General features: G+C 34.9%; 1 protein-coding gene across 1 annotated transcript in view; it reads right to left on the reverse strand.

The window, feature by feature from the left end:
- Positions 1-21143, reverse strand: part of NCAM2 (neural cell adhesion molecule 2) — a 331544-nt gene that overhangs the window by 91376 nt on the left and 219025 nt on the right. The window contains exon 9 of the mRNA XM_052794652.1: positions 7019-7169. Within this exon, the coding sequence (XP_052650612.1) occupies positions 7019-7169 (151 nt within the window). The remainder of the gene's footprint in view (positions 1-7018; positions 7170-21143) is intronic.

The following is a 21143-nucleotide window of genomic DNA, read 5'->3' on the forward strand; positions in this document are numbered from 1 at the left end:
TGCATCGGACAACAGCAGCTCAGAGGCAGGCTCTGTGGTCCAGTGGGACCTGGCCTCAGATGTTGCAACCAAAGCTACATGTCTCAGGTTTACTGTAAACAATACTGGAGGTCTCTCTTTCAAGCATGTGCTAACCTAGCAGCTTCAGGATGTTCCAACATAACTGAAGTCTATTTAAAGATACCAACTTCAAATAATGGCAAGTATTTTGCAGTTAAGGGAAGTTAACTGAGAAAAAAAATGTTGAGGTTACAAGTGTCAATTTAAGGTATTTCATTTTGTTCAAGTTTCAAATTTTCAACATCACACTTATCATACCACCTGATTATTTTCTTCATAATTCTCAGATGCATTACTTCTGCTCTGCTGGATCTATCTTGGAGGTATAGGGAAGGACAAAGGCCATGTTGCCTTTTTTTCATTCACAGGTCATCATTGCAAAATATAAATTACACTTAACATAGTATGAAATGACTTGCAAAACTGTTGAATTTTGGACGTATGAAAACCAGTTTAAAATTTATGCATTAATTATCAATGTAAACATTTAACATGTTTAGCCTGTAAGACTGACTCATGAAGTAGAACCATCTTCAAGGAAACATCAGAAAATTCTTTCTTGCTTTTTTTTTTTACCTTTACTTTTCACAGTTGCTTATGTGAAAAATTATGTCAGTAAGAAAAGATGCCAAGGCATATATATCTAATAATAGAATGAGTATATTATTAGAAGAGAAACAGAATAAAACCTAAAATATTTTATTCATTCAAAATTGTGTTCTTCTATTAAAAGAAAAATAGCCAACATGTTATTAAAAATCTACTTAAAATGACATCAAGCTCATTGCAAGGTCAAAAAAACCATGCAGTAGAGAGCTCTATTAGATAAAAATGTAGAGAAATTCCTGACATGAAAATCACATTTTAACAAGTCATTAAGACATATAGGCCAAATGTTTTTAAGATGGAATTTGTGTTCTAAAATATTTTTACACCCTTTTGGGCTAAGGAATAAGTAGATTTACTCTACAGATGAATAAAGCACAATTTTAGCCACTTTGCCACACTTACTGTTGCAACGTCAGAAAAAGAAAACAGATGCATTCATCTCTGCTTCAGTACAGGGAGTTTTGGTGAAATGGTTTCTGCAAAGTGACTTTACGTGATAAACCTCATCTTTTGCTCAGATTCAACATTCTTATCTCCTTTAAGCCACTGCAATGGCATACCAAATTTGCTTCTATGCAAGTGCACAAGGTAGTGAAAGAACAAAAATTTTAAATCTTACAAGTGACATTCATGAGCTCCAAAGTCACATCGAAATTGACATGCATTTCATGATGCTAAAGATTGACACTTTCCATCTTCGCTTTCTCATTTTAAGCTATAAATTTGACAGGAAGAAATGTAACTAAAGCCAATAGTATTTTAATAGCAAAGATGCAAAATTTTCCAGAATATTTCAACATTTTGTTTCTCTTGATTGCTTTTACCAGTTTTGTTTTCTGGCTGTGATAACAAGATAGGGCTTGGCCCTCATGATGAATAGCTGAAGGGAGGGTATAAAGAAGATGGAGCCAGGCTCTTTTCAGTGGTGTCCAGTGACAGGACAAGAGGTGGTCCCTTCCAATCTCAACCATTCTGTGATTCTGTGAGTAGTGATGGGATGTTGCTACACTTACTTCTTTTAACAGAAACCAAATCCAAAGTATGAACTCTCTGCATTTATTACAATTTATGATAGCAGTAGGTAGCTGAAAAATTTGTGACATTTGTCACAGCATTTGTGACATCCTGCACACAGTAGTATTATTTTCACCAATTCAAAGCCCTGCTTTCTTGAAGGTAAATAGAATTTGTAGCTCAATTTTTTCAACCTGCTTTTAAGTAATGCTGTATGTTTTTGCAAAGTGATAAAATGAAATAGCATTAATCCAAAGAATCTGCATTAACCGCAGTGCAGTACAGCTAACATAAAAGAAAGTGAAAAGCCAAAAGACTAATATGGACTCGGGAAACAAAGTTCAATACTGTAATAGTAATGAGGTTGATTTCAAATTGTGGTGGGAAAAAAAAAAAAAGGAAAAAAGAATGTTTTGATAAGCAATACAGCCGTATAATAAAAACTGCACAGGTTTCTTTACAGGTAAAGACTATACTGAACGTGCTACACAATTTTTTTTGGTAGTACTGAATGTTGGTACTTAACTAATGTGGAATATAACTACAAAATTCAGGTTTGGAGGAAAACCAGTAGTAAGAAAAACTTCTCATTTTTGGAAGACACTTAAAATTATTTAAATGGGGATTTTTTTAGAAATTACTTTCTAAGAAATCATATTTGTCAACCACTCACATGGCTGATCTCATATAAAAATGTACCATATTACTGAAGGTAGTATGTTTGTTATAGTTGATTACATTACAAAACTTGAGTCTTAGTGTACAGTGAGGAAGTAGGCATTTTTGGACCATCCAGCATATCTAACAACTCCAGTATCAATATTGAAATTGGGGAATTTTAACTGAAGTAGAGTGATGTGAAAACTGGTAATTGCAGCTACAAAAGACTGTAAGTTAGGATGCTTCCTGGGTAGTATATGGAAAAAACAGACACTTTTCCAAAGAACATGGCTTAATACATTTTCTCCAGTAACAGGAGTATTCTCCAAAGGAATTTCTGCTTGGTGACAGAGAGCAATCAGAAAGACCAGCATCTTACACAATGTGTGAACCTAGGAGTACGCAATTAAGTGCTGTGAATACTTCTGACTGTGTTAATGACAGTTTGAACAGAATGAACAGAAAACTGTAAGGGCAAGTAGAGAGCCACTTTGAAGGATCATAGACTGCTGATCATTACTGGCTTGTTTAAATCCTTTCCAACTTAGTAATGCCATCAGTGCATCCTAACTAATAATACTACGAAGAAAGATGATCCAGCATATCGAACATGTCAAGATTATGATTTTTCATTCTCTAATGCTGTCATTGCAGTGAATAATTTCTGGAACCCAAGAAATAATGTGTTTTCTCATCAGAATTTTTCTTCTTTTAGTAAGGTCTGTATTATGCTTTTTAAGATTCCTTTATAGCCCTAGCACGTATTTTTCAGAGTAATTATGTCTCAGCTAAAAAGACAAAAAATACCATACAGAAATGTAAACATCTGCATAGGAAAACTTAACTTTGAAAAGCACCTGATAGGATTATATGTACAAATCAAGTTGTAATTCACTGGGATTTGTACATTTAACTTCCTCAGGCTCTTCTGAAAACCTTGTCTTAGAGTATCTCCTGCTTATCTATTTTTTACCTATTTCTATCACAGTTTATATTAAAAAAAGAAATGGCTATTTCTCTATGATAAATATATAGATAATCACTATAGACACATCTTAATACCCAATACCTAATATACATCATATATGCCACCACACAGGAACTTTTCAATCAGTTACTTCTATTATTATTATTATTATCCAATACACACTAGGCTTCATATGTATAATCAAATTTTGCAGTTAATGAAATCCATTAGTAAATAATATTTATAATGGTATTTTTCTTTTCATGTCATTTTGATTTATTTTTCATACTTAATATAAGGAAAACTAAACATAACTAAACACAAAGATTACTTTGTAGGAAGAAATCCTTATAAATGCCTCTAGGTTCCCTACAATTCATGTCTGCCTAGCATTTACTTCAGATAAAAGGCAGGGTTAACTGTACTCAATTGGTATCAAACCTGATAATCTCTTCTTGTCCCGAAGAACTGCTCTTATCATCGAGAGCAATCCCAACAGAGAACAAGGATAAAGTACAGAATCTCTGTGCAATCCTACTGTCAAAGTCTCTGATAGGGGTCAGTAAGTAAAAGGATGAGACAGGGACACCAGAGCGCTCTGTGTCTCCATTAGGCCTGTTTAACTGCACTGATGTTTAAGGATGTGATGGGAGCATGCTCCTCTTCTGACTATACAAAGCGTCAAATGTATTAAAACATATAAAGAAAACTGTTGTAGTTTTGTTATTAACTTACAGAATAACATAGGTGCATTTATTAGTCCTATCTAGGAACTATGGAACAATATAAACAATTAAGTCTTGCTTATTTATTTATATTTTAATTTAAAAAATAGTTATTGAGGTTTATACTAGAATATTATTAAAAATAATAAAAAATCTACTAAAATGGCTCACTAGTGATTATGCGAAGAGCCAGCCATACCTGAAAAAATTCTTCCCAAAACTGGTTTTGAAGTGAAAAAAAATCAAAATAATTGAAATGAGTATTAAAAAAAATTTAAGGGTTTTATACAATTTGGTAAATGAATATTTGACAAAAATATGTAAAAAACCTGATAGCAACATTTGAAATGATAATTAACATCGTGAAAAAATATGACTTGGAAAATAATACAAGCAGAGTTAAATCATTTATTCAATACTGACTTCACAGAATCTCATAATAATTCCCCCAGTTTTCCCATTTTGCTACAAGAATACAAATTAGTTCTTTAATTTTTGAACCTGTACCTTTTGCTGAAAGTCTCTAGCCTGCAACTTACAAAGTGAAGTAACTGGAATGAAGGATGACACCTGCTTCATAAAAGAACGTATTTGTAGTTGAGAAAAGGACTGTTAGCACTTAAGGACAACACAGCATTGTATGGAAATGGTGGTAATGAGGTACTGATAGATCCTTTGAAGAGACTGTTTCATTACAGAAGTTTATGACAGAGACTAGACTGGTGGCAGATGAGGCTGGAAAGAAGACACTTCCTCCTGGGGGCACTGTTTTACAGAACAGAAGTCTTTACCATTAGACAAGTGTTTTCTTTCCTGGGCAAGACAAATAAGCTATACTTGCAGTTCATATACCAGTGCAAAGTTATTTCCAAGGCAAGCAAAAAACTTATCTGACTTGTTAATCAGAATATGAATGGAGACAGACTTATATTGGATCACCCCAAAAATATTTGCCTTGCATTATAAAAATACCTGACACATAAAGGATATGGAGAAAGTTGTACTCCTGTTATTCAAAGAACACCTGTACTGGAAAAAAAAAATATTTGATTTAAATCTCATTATCAGTTAAAATATTTAAAACTGAAAACTCCAGTTTTAGAAATGTTATAATTTTATGCTACACCAAATAAAAATTTTGTGTTATACATTAAAAATAGTCATTACAATGTTTGATATCTCTGATGATAGAATAATATTTCTATGTTCTTTTAAAATTTCTGTTTTCTCAGATGATTTCTGAACTGTAGAAAGTTTCATGTTGTATCAAAAAGTGTGTCTACCAAGGCATAAATTCAGACTTAAACCAATATGCTATTCCATTTTCTCACACACTATATTTGATTGTTCCCACACATATTCAAAATTAAGTCTGCCATACCATAGTGAGAATGTTACTTTTAAATTCTTAGCATCTGTTCTAGCACTTTCACCCTGAAAGGTGTCTTGGACTATAATAACGTATTGTATCAATCCAGAGATTTTGTTATGCCCTTTAGTATGAATTCTGTGCTGTTTATAAATTCTTAAATTTCAGTTGCCCATGTTTCATAAAATATGGTGCATGCTATCTCTGTCTTCTGAATACAAAAGTTATTAATATTTCATTTTAAAGCATAATGGCTACATAGCCTTAATCAAACAATATATTTCATATCACTGTGTAGAGTAGGGCACAATTTTACAGAAATTTTACAGGAAGTTCACCGAACTTGAATTTTTATGTAGTAAATTTTTTTTTTTCATTTATATTCATATAAAATAAATAATTATCAGTGCACCAGTGCACTCATTAAAGCAACAAATATAGTAAATTAATACGTTCCCAAAAGAATAATAATATTTTGCAAAGTTTCAAATCCCTTCATATTAAAGAGTAGCTATATTAAAGCTATTAATAAATACTGTATTTATTTCTTAGGTCTTCTGGGTTGGCAAATCTCTCCATTCCTAACATCCAATTACAACTTTGACCATTTCTTATTTTCCTTTCAGATTTATTTCCTATGTCATAATGCATTGCTTGCCTGCCAAAAAGATGGAATATGCAACTGTATACTGAAGTCACTTTCAGAACTCCTCAGGAAATCACTCAACACTCTGCAACTGTTACTTATCTTTCTATGCCACAGATCCTATTTCAACTTCTATCTTCCTACTGGAAAGACTTTTTCCGTTCAGAGTCTCAATCTCAAACAGGCTCACTCAAGCTATATTGGCAACATAGAACAAATGTATCTAGAAAATCTCTCGCAAAATAGAACAACAATGAAATATAAAAGAAGGATTTTCCTGGTTTTTTTCATTTTTTTAAGACCTTTGCTTCATGAATTTTAAGAACAGTTTCAAGAGACAATCTTCCGATGAATTTTTGTATATTTCAAATTTATATCCTCTGATGGGCTTCTAAAGCATCAGACTCTTTAAGCAAAAATAATCTCCTCTTCTCCTGGATAAAATTCAAGAGGTTTGAATAAAGACAATTTGTAAAAGAGATTGTCACTAATTTGTGAACTCCAGGAGGGACTACAACAGGGGCTAGAGAGTTGTTGGGGATTAGTAATTAGAGAAATAGGAAAAAAACAGAAGACTTTGTAGAATCTTAGAAGGTTAAGCTCAAGACTGAGCTGTTGCTCAAATCAGTTCTTACCTTATCCCACTGAATACTTTTCACACACAGCAGTCTCCACTAGCCGGAAAATTTGAAGTTATTAAGCTTAGCCTTAAGTTAGTGGGTAATGCCACTGGAATATGATTTCAGATGAAATCCTGTCCTGCTTAAATCACCGACAAGGGTCTTGTCAACTTCAGAAAAGACAGGATTCCTCCACAGAATTCAGTATCACTAACTACAGAAGGACATGCTTTCTTAAATTATGCAAGTTTAAATATTAATTACCAGGAAAAACTGACCTTCCATTAAGAATGTACTTTTTTTCTTTTAAAACAAATTTAAGAGAGAAAACAAAATATTAGAACTTACATTCAATATCAAGGTACATGCTCTTTTGGTGACCACCAATTCTACTTGCAGCTTCACAGTCATATCTCCCTGAATCTGACAACTTCACATCTTTAATATGCAGTGACGATTTTCCATGCTGCCCTTTGACTTCTATACGGCCATCTGGGCTCTGTTTACATTGATTCAGGAAAAAGAAAGGTTTTTTATATATATATGTATATTTATGTATGCTTTATATATTAAACACCATTGATAAGTATGACTGAAAGCATCTCTTCACCTATGGTGAAGTTATTACTGACAGCTAAACAACTTCTAAATTTTTCAAATAAATAAAAAAAAAAATAGAAAACACGTTCTGTTTCTAGGCACTATAATCAAGGAAATAAGTACATGCTTAAAGGAACATTGTCAAGGTAAACCACAAAATGTACCCACTTATGACTGGAATAGTGAACTGCATACTCAAAACCTGTTTATGATCTCACTCAATTTATTATGATGCTGCAGTTAATGAAAATGCATACATGTAAAATCATAGTATCTTAGATTACAGTTAGCATTCTCTCTCTTGTCCTTAAAAATGTAACTGTGAAACTGAATAGAAATACCCCCTCAAACAATGATCAAAACACAAATCCAGTTATAGATTTATTTTCATTATTCACATTTTCTTGTCAGAAGCTCACAATTTTTAAAAAAATAGGATCCATAAATGTAACTGGAATTTCTGGATTTCATTTCCATATCATTGCATGGAAAAAGGCAAGGGAGAAAAAATAAATGCTGGCTTCTCATCTTCTAGAACATAAATTCTGTATTTAGCAACTTTACAAAAATCCTTATCCATAACACTTCCCCATCCCCTCCCCCCAAACTATTTGAATTTCAAGAGTATAAAACATTAGGGAAAACTAAATAAAGCAATTTAAAAAAAAATCCTTTGCTTGACACTTCAACCTTCATGGAGCAGTATACCTGAGGAAAAAGAAGTTATTTTTAATCTGGTTCTGCTCTTTACTTTTTTTGTAGTTTTGGGAAACTTGCTTTACTTCTTTGTTTCACTTATTTGAGGACAAAAAAGCTGATAAAAACTATTGATATTTACCTACCTTCATTACTGAGGAAAGTGGAAAAGGGAGGGAAAACCAGTAACTATTTCATTGTATCACATTTAAACTTGAAACATACTTCAATGTCCAATCCTATAAATACATGCACTCAAATTTACTGCTTTTTACACTAAATACTCACCAAGTGGCAGCTGATATTTAAGTGACTGAGCTTTTAACTCTGTACAATTGTTTCTTCACTGAATACAGGAAAAATGCACTCAATTTAGATCTTAAAATATTTGACATAAAGCAGTTAAATAAAGTATTCTGTATATCATAATTTCTATGGAAAGGAAAGTATTCTGATCCCACATCAGAATCCAAGAACACTGAATTTTGTTTCCTCTGAAAAACTCACAGCATAGGTATATAAATTAAAGTTACGGAATTCTAATGTAAGAACAAACCTAAAATCCTCTGGGGATTGGTAAAAATTAGTAACTAAAGCCACTTAGTTATCTCTTATGTCATTTTTAATGCTGAAACTTCTATTTTCATTATACCTTTAAAAAAAGGAAAGAGAAAAGTTATGAAGTTACTAGTAAACATGCTACAGTACTGAATGTCACGGGTTTTGAAGGGAATTCTTGGGATAATTAAATTGAAGTTCTTAAAGTAAAACATTAAATAGTTTTCTAATTTCTGATATACAAACTACTTTGTATGACATAATTAATAACAGTATTATTTACCCATGGATTATTTGCTCCTTTTTTTAAAACATCATGTCTGTCATGAAATGGTAAATCTACATTATTCCTACCTAAAATGTACATACACTTCAGCAGATTTATTTCTTATTTTACCTTGATTACAAATATTTCCCCAAGAAGCCACATTTAAAAATGTGAGAAGACATATGCTGAAACAACCTGTGACTATGAATCACAGATACAGTACTAAATATTGTATTAGTGATTCATTAAGAGCTGCCCTCCTAAAGCACTCGGGTAGCTCTATATAATAGAGAGTAGTAGTAGAGAACAGGGATTTTGAGAAAAATACTCTCTTTGCCCTTCCTTATTGTATATTACAAACCTACAATGAGGAGCCAAATTCTTTCTTAGTACCTCCTCCTTGCACAATACGAAGTGTCTGTGTAATTATATTGATCTATAGCTGTAACAACACATTCACTGAAGTTCTTTCACCATAATTTTCTGAACTAGATCAGAGATTATTCAGCTAGCTCAATTTTCTGTTTCCAGTAATAGGTTATTAGAAGCTAATAAGTTATTAGAAGCACATATGAAAAAAAGAATAAAATTGGCACTAAAAATATATATTCCAAATGGCAATGCTTCACTCCCTGAAAAACAAATATGTACTAATTGTACCTTCTGTGCTGTATGGTCAACAGGATTCCCATAAAAAGAGTTAAATTATTTGTAATCCTCACTAAAGTCACTAAAGGTATTTTTACAGAAGTATAAAATTTGCAGTGCTATTTTGTACTTGATGACAAAGAAAAATTTTATCAGTTCAATACTAATCTCAAATACTATAATTCACTGTATAATTGACTATATATTTCACTATAATTAATTCCATACATTCCAAAGCACAGATATGAGTGCTAATTGATGGGTTTTTTTTAAAAAAAGGTAATGAAAATAAGCACAAAGATCCATAAAATGAAATAACTTTTACAATAACCTCTTAATCTTGTTTTTAGTTTCTGTATTTATTTTCTAATACTGCTGGAAAAAATTTGGTCTGCACCCAGAATAGCTTTCCCATGTTCTCATGTATGAGAAAAAAAAAAATTGATCAAATATGGGTGATGTAATATATTTAGATTTATAGTAAGGGCAAAAACCAACTTAATAAATACTCTGAATGATACAAGATTTTTGCATAACCACATCATCTATTCTCATCATCAAATATATGGTAAGAAGCATCTTGAGAGGGATCTACTAGGTTAAGCAAAGTCCACAAAAAGAAATAAAAAACGTAACAATTGTAGGCAAGAAGATTTGGCCCAAATTATCATAAAAATATGTATTTACTAAAGTTAATTTCTACTCTTTCAAAATTGTCTAAAAATGATTACAATAGTCTCTTTGAAATTGCTTATAAAATAACATAATATATATAATAAGAGGTTTTCTGCTGCATTTCTCAGAATGCATATTACACTGTGGCTTCTTCATGAACAGTTTAAGAAGTCCTGTACCTGGTCCTATTCTGCAGATGGGTTAGTGTACAATTCCATTAATTTTTCTGCAAACGTGGTGCGATACCTGATTAAAAATATACTGTTTGGCTGACATTCCTGAACATGAAATGCATAAAAGAAAATAAGAGTGCAAATACAGACCAAGAAAATTCAATAAATAAATAAATAAATAAATAAATAAATAAATAAAAGAAGATGTTTTGAAGCAGTTGTCTGTGTCTAGAGAGGATTCCCAGAACATGCTGGAGATTAACACATGCAAATGAAAAATGCAAGATAGTATGGTGAATTTTCACAAGGACTTCAAAAATACTAGTGTGGCTGTATTACATTGTCCTATGGTATAAGTCAGTTAACAGAGATCTGGGTAAATAAATCGAGGACTTATTGTGATGACACAAAAAGCACAATAACAGTGCAGTCATGCTGAAGCACAGCTAGGAGCAAACTTCAGGAATGCAGCAGAGACACAGAAGTTGACTACAGCAAAGAGCAATGAAGAAGCTGGGACAAAAATTGAATATGCAGTGTTAGCCTGAAGCAAAAATTGAAACCATGCTAGTTATATTTCCCTGTTCTTGTAAAGGGCATTATCAAAACTAGAATATACCGACAAAGCAGAAGTCTGCATTCATACTGATCCATAACATCAGTCTTCTTATTTAACTTTGAACAGCAAATACACAATGTCAAACAGGGGCAGCACTAACCTTGGGGTCTGCACCCACCAGAACTTTATAACCCTTGGTAAAATCTTTCTGAGGCTTATTTCCTTTCTGCATTAAGTATGGAGAGCACACGTTAGCACCACATCTGGCACTGTAACACAACAAAACAGAAAGAGGAAGACACAGCACACGTGGGAACACAATGTACACTGCACCTGCCCAGTAGTCCTCAGTAGAAATCTCCACCAGGAAAAAAGCATTGGAGCTGCCACTGGTGACAAATCAAAATACAGATATAATCTCTATAAATTAAAAATATCAGTAACTCTTATGTCTGCCTGAAATAATAATGGACACCTACTAAATTGGAATATTCTTTTTTTCCTTTCAAATGTTATAGTGGGAGAGATGTACAATATGTACTATGGTGTTTTCTGCTAGGTTGAATAAGTACATGTGCTTTTATTTCTTAGTATTAATAATCAGTATAAAAAATAGACAAAACAAAAACCTAGACAACCAGAACAGTCTCTGTGGTTCAGTACTCATGATTTCTGCTCATTCACTGAATTACTCTGCATCACTGTGGAGCATGAATAATCAGTGAGGTCTGAAAAACATATGTGATCAACACGATTCCCTACAGACATACATATTTCTTTAGAAAGATCAATGAGCAAGTATGTTAACAGGCACTTACACTCTAATACTTTGGAAGGATAATTTCAATAAACAGACCACTGTGTGTCCTGAAAATGGTAAAGACAGACAAGGTCTTTGGAAGTTACATTTTTACAGCATTTTGGAAATCATAATAAAATCTTAATAATTCAAAATATTTTTCATCATTAATGTTAATCAGAGAATTTCATAGAATTTATGAATAGAAGTGGGTTTGGAGGGGCATTGGTGGTGTTTTTTTTCCCCCAAAACCTCATCACCAGCATAAAGCTAAAACACACATGTCAAATCTTCAGCAGAGACTTTAATAGTGTTTTACTCAGGATAAGTTGACTTTGTGACTTTATCCACATAAAAAACATATTCCCTAAATTAAGAATTTAACATTTCACAGAAAAACACCTTTTATTTTGAATACTGATAGCAATCTAGTTCTCTGTCATTGTCAAAGAAAAAAAAAACCTCTTCTACACAGGCCTCCAAGTAAAATTACCCATAATGACAACACTGAATTATAAAAAAGTGCCTTCTGAAAAAAAAACCCAAACCCAAGGAGTAGGAACTTTCTGCACTTGCAATATTCTTATTCAGAATATGTAGCTCAACCCAAAGGAATCCTACACTAACAATAAAATGGGAGGTATTGCATCACTTGAGATTAATTCTACAGACTCTGTAAAAGTAAATATATATTTTTTATTTTGATAAAATTCTTGCCATGCTATATATGCTATTCTACTACCTGACTTTTTCTGTCATGCTTTTGCTTCCCAAACTTCTCACATGATTTGTAGTTCCACACATGAATATTCCCGAAGTCCTGACCGGCTGATGCTGACCTAACAACTGGTCAATGCACAGCTCCAAAACCATGTTCCAGAGCTCCCAAGGCAGTACCAGCATGATGATAACCATGTATTTGAAGGGATCGACATGCAGAGAGAATAAGGATGAGACAACAACATCCACAAAGAGACAAGAACAGCTTCTGGGACAGAATAACTCATTCAGGTATCATGGAGTATTCAATCTGCACAATTCTTTTGCCACCGTAGTAAAAAAAAAGTGTAATTTATCAGAAAGGGAGAATTAGCTGATTCTGATGCTTAGAAATTGTCATTCTTTTTCAATTGTAGAAAGTTGTACTTGGGGAGAGGTGGATGGTGTGATTAGTGGTTGAGTTTGATTTATAAACCATTTCTCCAACTCCCACTGAGGAACTGTAGCACCAAATGAGATGAAGTTGTATGACTGCCAAAACGTGCATTTTGAGTTGGCTGAAAGCAGGAGTGGAAAGTGACAACAGATGCAGAAATTGGTGACTCATTTGCAGCTGGATTTTGGTAATAATACTTGGATGGTTAGAGCAGCTGTAACTGTGTTGATTATCTTCCCTCCTACAGAATTCACCATTTGGCTGACAAAGTACTCCTTCATCCCTTGAAGTCCAAATGCAAGAAAAAATCCCTACAGGTAAATCTAGACAAGTTGAAATACCATTATTTGTTTTTCTTCTAATGTTTAAAGATTATTTGTGATCAAAGCGCCATTGCTGTCCATAGTTACACCACTGCAGGTCAGTTTTGCCTGTCACGTATTCACCAAACATCTTCTGACACCTTGTGTACTTTAGTGCTATTTTGGATGTGCATTGCATGTCTTAACAACAGAAAAGATTAAGAACCAGTGGCTTAGAATTAAGAGTTTTGTTTCTTTTGTAAAACACAGTGCAACATACCTAAGAACAGTCATTGTGAGAACATATAACTTGAGTAAAAACTGCAGGACTTTTTCAAGTTGCTCCAAAGGAGCTGCTGCAGATGTACATGGCAGAAGTTCCTCACATTGGTGGGGGAAGAAAAAAAAAAAAAAAAAAAGAACCTGTTTTAATTTTAATTTTATGCCTAGCTCTTCCTTCTTCAGATCAAATTGTCAAAAATTGCCAACTCATTGTGTTGTCTTGGTCATGTTTGAGTACGCATCACTGAATTTTCAAGGAGAAAACAAATACTGATTAACAGAATCATCTTTGGAACTTCATGAGTAACATTTTTTTTAGGAAGCTTTCTGATTTTGGGTTGTGTTGATAACCACGAGAGGAAAATTTCAGATCACATACTTCAGGCTGACGTTTCTTATATGTGAGATTTAAGCAGATCATAATTGCTCATGAAACTGTTCCTTGAAGCAGCATGAAAGATAAGAACTTCTGCAACCTGACATGCTGATACTAAATGACGATAAAATTCCAGAAGTCCATTAAATGTAAGTGACCAGCAATTCCTAGTCTGAAAATCTACCTTTGGTGATGAGAAAGGGCTGTTAGTCACAACAGCCATCATCGTGTAGAAGCTGATGGAAGCTCCCTTCTGGATTATGGATGGTATATTCACAATATTTCCCATTCTCTTCAGGTAAATGTATTCTATCCATGCACCTGTTGGAGACAGCAGAAAATTCCAGAGTATTGCTACGTGCATATGCCTTAATGTCCAGTGAATCAGAATAATGCTACAGCAGTGTCTTGGACTTCAGTGATTTTTATAGGAGACCTTGTAATTCTTTTAGAACTGCAAGCTTGTTAAATACATATGTCAGCATACTGAAAATTCCTGAATTTTTTAGGAATTTGTTTTTCCATAAGGAAGAAATCATTGAAGAACCTACTGTTTGTAGATCTATAGTGTAACACCACGGAAGTCACAAAAAACTAATCTTGAAGAAAACAATACTGTCGTTTTGATTTTCTGTTCATCTGCAGACATAGCAGTTACTTCTAAAGAATTCAGATTGGAAATAGTAGCGGGTTCTATGCAGGTTGTTAACAGCATGTACAATATCAGGAAAAATGTATTCTTGAAGGCTTCATATAACTTTTAGAAATTATGAACTGATATTTGATTGATTCATGCTGGCTTTTCTTTCAAACTTAATTTGTTATGTAATGAGATGACACGGGATACACGAAACCCACTAAGACATGGAACAGAAAACTGAACTTCTTTCCTTGATTGGTTTTTACTCACAAAAGAGTATGAAAGAAAAATAATAAAGAGAGAAAATAGGATGATCAGCCATTCAAGATTACTTCTGCTAAAGATGCAAATCACAATAAAGAAAAGGTTGATGATTATTAATGGCAAAAATATTAGCATCATATGAAAAAAAGCTTGTAGAGGAAAATAATAATTAGTTTTGGCCATAAAAAATAACAATATTAACCACAAATAAGTGTTTATAAGTATAACAGAAATACTACAACTGTAATAATTACATATGTACTTTGCAATTAGAAATTCCGATTCACTCATACTGTATTTAATGGTTTTATTCGTAAGAATTTTGCTGATCTGAATCTACTGAAACACTGCTATGATGCCATTAACACAGGTGACTCAGATGGATTCAGACCAGCAAAATTCTCAGGAATAAGACCAGAAGTATAACATTTTTATTCAATACAAACCTCACACAAAACAGCCACTAAAAATAATGGTTTTACTATACAATTACATCTTACTTTAGACAATAAAATCTTACTGTAACTTGATTCTTTGGATAAGTGAGAATGAGACACAGGTGTTTATACCCCAGCTTTGTAAATCTTTAAAATGGTTACGAATCGTTTGTAACTTCAGTGCAAATTGGAGTCATGAGGTCTTCCTGCAAAGAGCAAGTAAAGGAAGACTCTAGCATAAGATACAGCTCCAAACATGTACCAGTATGGGATCTAGGACTGCTAACTGTGATTCGCCAGAATTTATTCTTCAGTGATTACTCAATCTCTGTGCATCTGAACAAGAATAATCACTGTTAAATATATATAGCATCAGTAGCAACGAGTATGGTTATTCTGACTAGGAACTTCAGCCTAGTCCTGTTTCTGTTTAGGTTGATTCAAATCTGAAGTAAATACTATTTCAGCTGTAGAAATAACTACATGGTGAAAATGGTGAAACTATACATGGAACTAAAATGGTGAAACTATACCACTGTACTACACCGAACTACCCATACAGAGTGAGTTACAAAACTGTGAAAGAACAAGGAAACATCAAGCATTAGGATCCCAGCTTTCATTCAGGCAGGGATTGTACCCCAGTAAGTATGATTCTCCTATTACTAGTAAAAGCTCTTCACTGCTCCAGTGTAGGGTCTTGGGACTTGCCAGGAGTTGCCTTGGTCTGAGGTGATTTCAGTTTGTTTTATGATTGCAAGTCCCCAGTCGTCAGGTAACTACCTGAATTTGTTTCTGCTTAGCTCTGTGCTAAGCATGATGTATGGCAAAGGTCTAACTAACAAACATTAGCTCTTTATCTTGATTGGGAATGGAGGAGGCAGTTCTGTAACTTTTATAACAGGTGAAAACAGTAAAAAAAAAAAAAAACAAAACAACCTGTAGCTGGAAGCCCATGAAGACAAAGCATGTAAGCTGACTGCAGTACAAAATGGACAAAAATAACTTCAAGTTGACCCAAGGCAAGGAAGGAAGCATGGTTTTGGTTAGGTTTCTTTTTAAGGGGCTGGCGTGGGAGGTTAAGTCATTTGTATTTTCCCCTGGAGAAGAATTTTGGATGCTGATGAATTGTTAACCCTTCTCTCTCTTTTTTTTTTTTTAAAGGAATATAAGCACTGTCAACCTCAGGTCTCAGGGGAATACTGGAAGGGTGACTATAACAGTGAAAAGAAAACTAGGAAGCTTTTGTATAAAAATTTTAACTGTAATGTTAATTTTTTTACCCTGTATTACTTACATAACTTGGATTAAAGTGTGACTGATAAATTCTTGGATAAATACAGGTTGTATGCCCCTCTTGCTCTCAAAGCTCTTCTGTAAGAATATAAAATAACCTTTAAAATGACAACTACTCCAAGAATCTCAAACTAAGCTTAATGCATTTATATATACTTTCATTTCATTTTCATAGAATTCAGGTTCAAACCATGACACAGTCTAGCTTTAGTCGCAGGAATAACTGACGTGGTGAAGGTATGCAGTTATATAACACAGAGCAGCACAACGTGTGCTTTCTTTAGCAAAAAAAAAAAAAGAGAAAAGGGATCATGATTTGAGTTTCTCTTACTGTGTTTTTCAGTAGTTGTATGCAGTTTGGGATCCTTTCCAGTTTTCTGTAAAGGTGATGTATATTTTATTAAAATGACTATGGCTAGACAGCAGATAGGAAGTCTGTCTGGAAACTGGGATGAAGTGGAGCCCTGCACGGGGATAAGCAAGCAACAACGCTTCCTTAGGGGAATAAAAGGCACAGAAAGCCAGTAATGCATCACTTGAGTCAAGAGGACCAGGGGAATTGTCTGCAGGAGGACACAGATCCAGATCTCACAGATCAAAAAGTCTTCGCTCACAAACCACGATAATTCTGTAGGGCTTTTTGCAGCTGAAGAAACAACAGGAAATTATTGCACTGGCCAGCAAAATGGAGAAAATAAGCTTACTTGGACATATCTGAAAGGGCATAGAAATATTAGTTTTCAAGTTATTTTACTTAATTGGCATCATCCAATAGAGATTCTCTATTTACACTTCTAAATTTATTTATATGTACGCATAAAAATAAAAGGTTATGCTGAACATAATTAGGGCATATTTGCTAAATACGATGACCTGTGAGTTCAGGAATTCTCAAACAATATGCATGAATCTTAGAAGTCTTAATTTGAAATGTCTACAGTATTGCTTTGGGGTAAGATAATGATACTTCTATCTTAATAGAGATTACTATAGTTTTGGTAGTACTGAAATCACTTTGAATCTGTGATAAGGAAGCACTGATAACTGTGGTCTAAATAACATTGCATGTTCCATACTGTAAATATTATGTTTGTCTAATCAGAATACATGCAAATTCTCCCCCCCTCCGTTAAAAGCTCTAAAAGAAGCCACTGTAGTTCCTGTTGAGATTCTGTACTTATTTTCACATTTTCTAAATTAAAACAGAAAATATATTTTGATCAACAGACCGTAACTCCAAATGAGGCTTCTGAAATGTGTTGGCAAATTGTATTATTCAGTTTGGAACTCTAAATATTTGCAAAACTGTATTCTTAATGCAAATTTCTATATTAAATATCCATTTTTGTATAGTATTTTAAGAAGAGGAACATTTATAGAGTACTATTTTAATTCAATCAATTTTTACCAAGTAATATAACCCTGAGGGCTTCAACATTACTTATCAGCTACCTATAAGATACATTAAAGCATGTTAGATGATCAGCTTGCATTAAGGTGAAGATTACCACATGCTATTAATACATTGACCTTTGGCATAAATGTCACAACTTGATTTATACAAGCAGAAATTCACAGAAAGACAAAAACCATCATCTTATTTATGTTATTGTAACATTTATAATAACATTCTAAATTAATGTTATTAATTTAGATAATTAATAATTATCTAAATTAAAATTAATTTTAATAACACAGGTTGAGTCCGTGCATAGATGAGAGTTATTTTGACCATGAATTAGAGCTCAGACCTATGGTTCAGTTATGCAGTCCTAAGAAATATAGTTTGCTGAATTCCAGAAGCTGTCAGTAAGGGATGGTGCAAACAGTCTTCATTTTTCCCAATGCAAAGAAATAAGACTCTTGCATTATGCTTTATGTTAACTTTCACAGCCTCCTAACTATCACAGGTGATAGACATACACTGGTCCATCAGCATTGTCATGTTAAACTGCCAAAATTTGATTGTGTTTGAAATCTGAGAACTGGTATTAATAGGAAGATAGTGTATGAGTAGATGCACACAGGGAAGATGGTATAGTGAAAATGTGATAGGAAAATGTGTTTTTTTAACAGCATACTAAGGACATTAACAAATTATTAAGAACTAATTATTACACGGAGTTTAGATAATTTGTTAAAAAACAAAACAAAACAAACCAAAACAAATCGAAAAACAGAATCCAGGCCATTTGCTTTCATACTGGTTTTCCCAAAAGTCTAAATACTTATTTTCTCCTAATATAAAAAGGTATTCAAACTGCCTTTCAGGTCAGGAAAACTGCTGACAGGTTTTAATAGTGTGAAATACATTTTTCCAGCATTACACTGTCAATTGTGCCATTGATTGTGCTCATTTCCTATGAGCTTCCATGGTATGTAGAAAATGTAACATTTCCAAAGTCTCTGGAGAATGTCCTATAGTATATCAGTGAACACTACCAAATTACTCCAGTCTATAAAGTGTGGCTGTATCACTTAATGTATCATCAGATGCAGGACCTCTATTTCATCAGACAAGTGTCTTGGTTTCAGCTGGGATAGAGTTAACTGTCTTCCTAGTAGCTGGTACAGTGCTATGTTTTGAGTTCAGTATGCGAAGAATGTTGGTAATACTGATGTCTTCAGTTGTTGCTCAGTAGTGTTTAGACTAAAGTCAAGGATTTTTCAGCTTCTCATGCCCAGCCAGCGAGAAAGCTGGAGGGGCACAAGAAGTTGGCACAGGACACAGCCAGGGCACCTGACCCAAACTGGCCAACGGGGTATTCCATACTATGTGACGTCCCATCTAGTATAGGAACGGGGAAGTGGGGGCAGGGATTCGCCGCTCAGGGGACTGTCTGGGTGTCGGTCGGTGGGTGGTGAGCAATTGCACTGCGCATCATTTGTACATTCCAATCCTTTCATTATTGCTGTTGTCATTTTATTAGTGTTATCATTATCATTATTAGCTTCTTCTTTTCTGTACTATTAAACCGTTCTTATCTCAACCCACGGGTTTTGCGTCTTTTCCCGATTTTCTCCCCCATCCCACTGGTGGGGGGGAGTGAGTGAGCGGCTGTGTGGTGTTTAGTTGCTGGCTGGGGTTAAACCACGACAGTCCTTTTTTGGCGCCCAACGTGGGGCACGAAGGGTTGAGATAACGCCAAACCTGACCAGAGCTTGTTAAAACAAATTTGTTATAAGAATTCATTATATCAGTCTAATAGTCGCTGGTCATTATGTTGATTTATGTGTTCTTAGAGTTGTTGCTCTGGTTTTTAAAGTTCTGTTATGTATCACCTCGCTTGCTGTATGTAGTCCCTCTTCTGCTGCTTATCATCCGTGGGAGGTGGATTAAGGTTTTCGCTTTGATGTATTGTATAACACTGGTTTATGGTATGATAAAGTCGTCGGCTGTGGGATTAATCCGGTACTTGCACTCAGCATTGTCACCTTTATACTGTGGAAGCCATCTGTGGGAAACTATTAATAATTATACCATTTACCTTTCCTCCTTGGAAAACCAGTCTATGGGTGGGATACCTTTCTTCCCCTCTCCTTTCTCCTTCAGTCCAGTTACATTGGTGTTTGAGAATTTTGAAAAGTTTGAATATTCTTGGGATGTTGGGACCAGCATGGTCCTAGCCCTACTGCTAGGAATTAGCATGCTTCTGAATGTGGTTCAGCTCTCGTTTAAGGTTAAACAAATATTTAAGAAAATCACCCAGAGATCTGCCCCAAGGCTGGATAATTATGAGTGGCAGGGTGTGTGGGGTAGTATGGGCAAGTACCTAGAGAAGTGGGCACCTCCAAAGTTTTGGAAATTCACCCCTGAACAAGTGCAGAATCCAGAAGAACTAGTAAAATATTTGGAAAAGGTATGCTGTCACCCCGGCAGCTCCAGAGAGATACAAATTACTGCGACGTGCTGGGGCCTGGCCCATGCCTATCGAGCCCTGTTCAACACCACTCAGTACCCTCAAGGGGAAGAGAAGGTCTCTGGACCTAACAACAAAATGATGAGCACTGCGGTCACCCAAACCTCGGCAACGGGTACTGCGGCCCCTCCAGCCCCGGCGATGAGCACTGTGGCTACCCAAACCTCAGCGACAGGCACTGCAGCCCCTCCAGCCTCGGCAATGAGCACGGCAGCTACCCAAACCTCGGCAATGGGCACTGAGGTCCCTCAAGCCCCAGCAATGAGCACAGCAGCTACCCAAACCTTGGCAACAGACACTGCGGTTATGCAAGACCCGGCGAGCGGTACTGCAACTGAACCAGCGGACCAACCTGCACCAGTATCAGTTGCCCCCATACAGAAGAAGAAATATAGAAAAAAATCAGTTCGCTTAGCGAAGGATGAAGGCGAACCAGGGTCATCACGGGAACAGGAGGAAGAGGCAGAACCAGAGGTAATAACCCGGTCCCTATCCTTGAGTGAGCTGCAGGATATGCGAAAAGATTTTGGCCGCCGTATAGGTGAGCATATTATCACCTGGCTCCTCCGATGCTGGGACAATGGGGCTAATAGCTTGGAATTAGAAGGTAGGGAAGCCAAGCAGCTGGAATCGCTTGCCAGGGAAGGTGGCATTGACAAGGCAATTGGAAGAGGGACACAAGCCATCAGCCTCTGGAGGCGACTCCTGTCAAGTGTGAAGGAAAGGTACCCCTTTAAGGAAGACGTTATATGTCAATCAAGCAAGTGGACAACCATGGAAAAAGGTATCCAATATCTGAGGGAATTAGCTGTGCTAGAGACAAT

Source organism: Harpia harpyja, chromosome 8, assembly GCF_026419915.1.
Source record: "Harpia harpyja isolate bHarHar1 chromosome 8, bHarHar1 primary haplotype, whole genome shotgun sequence".
Classification (NCBI taxonomy): domain Eukaryota; kingdom Metazoa; phylum Chordata; class Aves; order Accipitriformes; family Accipitridae; genus Harpia; species Harpia harpyja.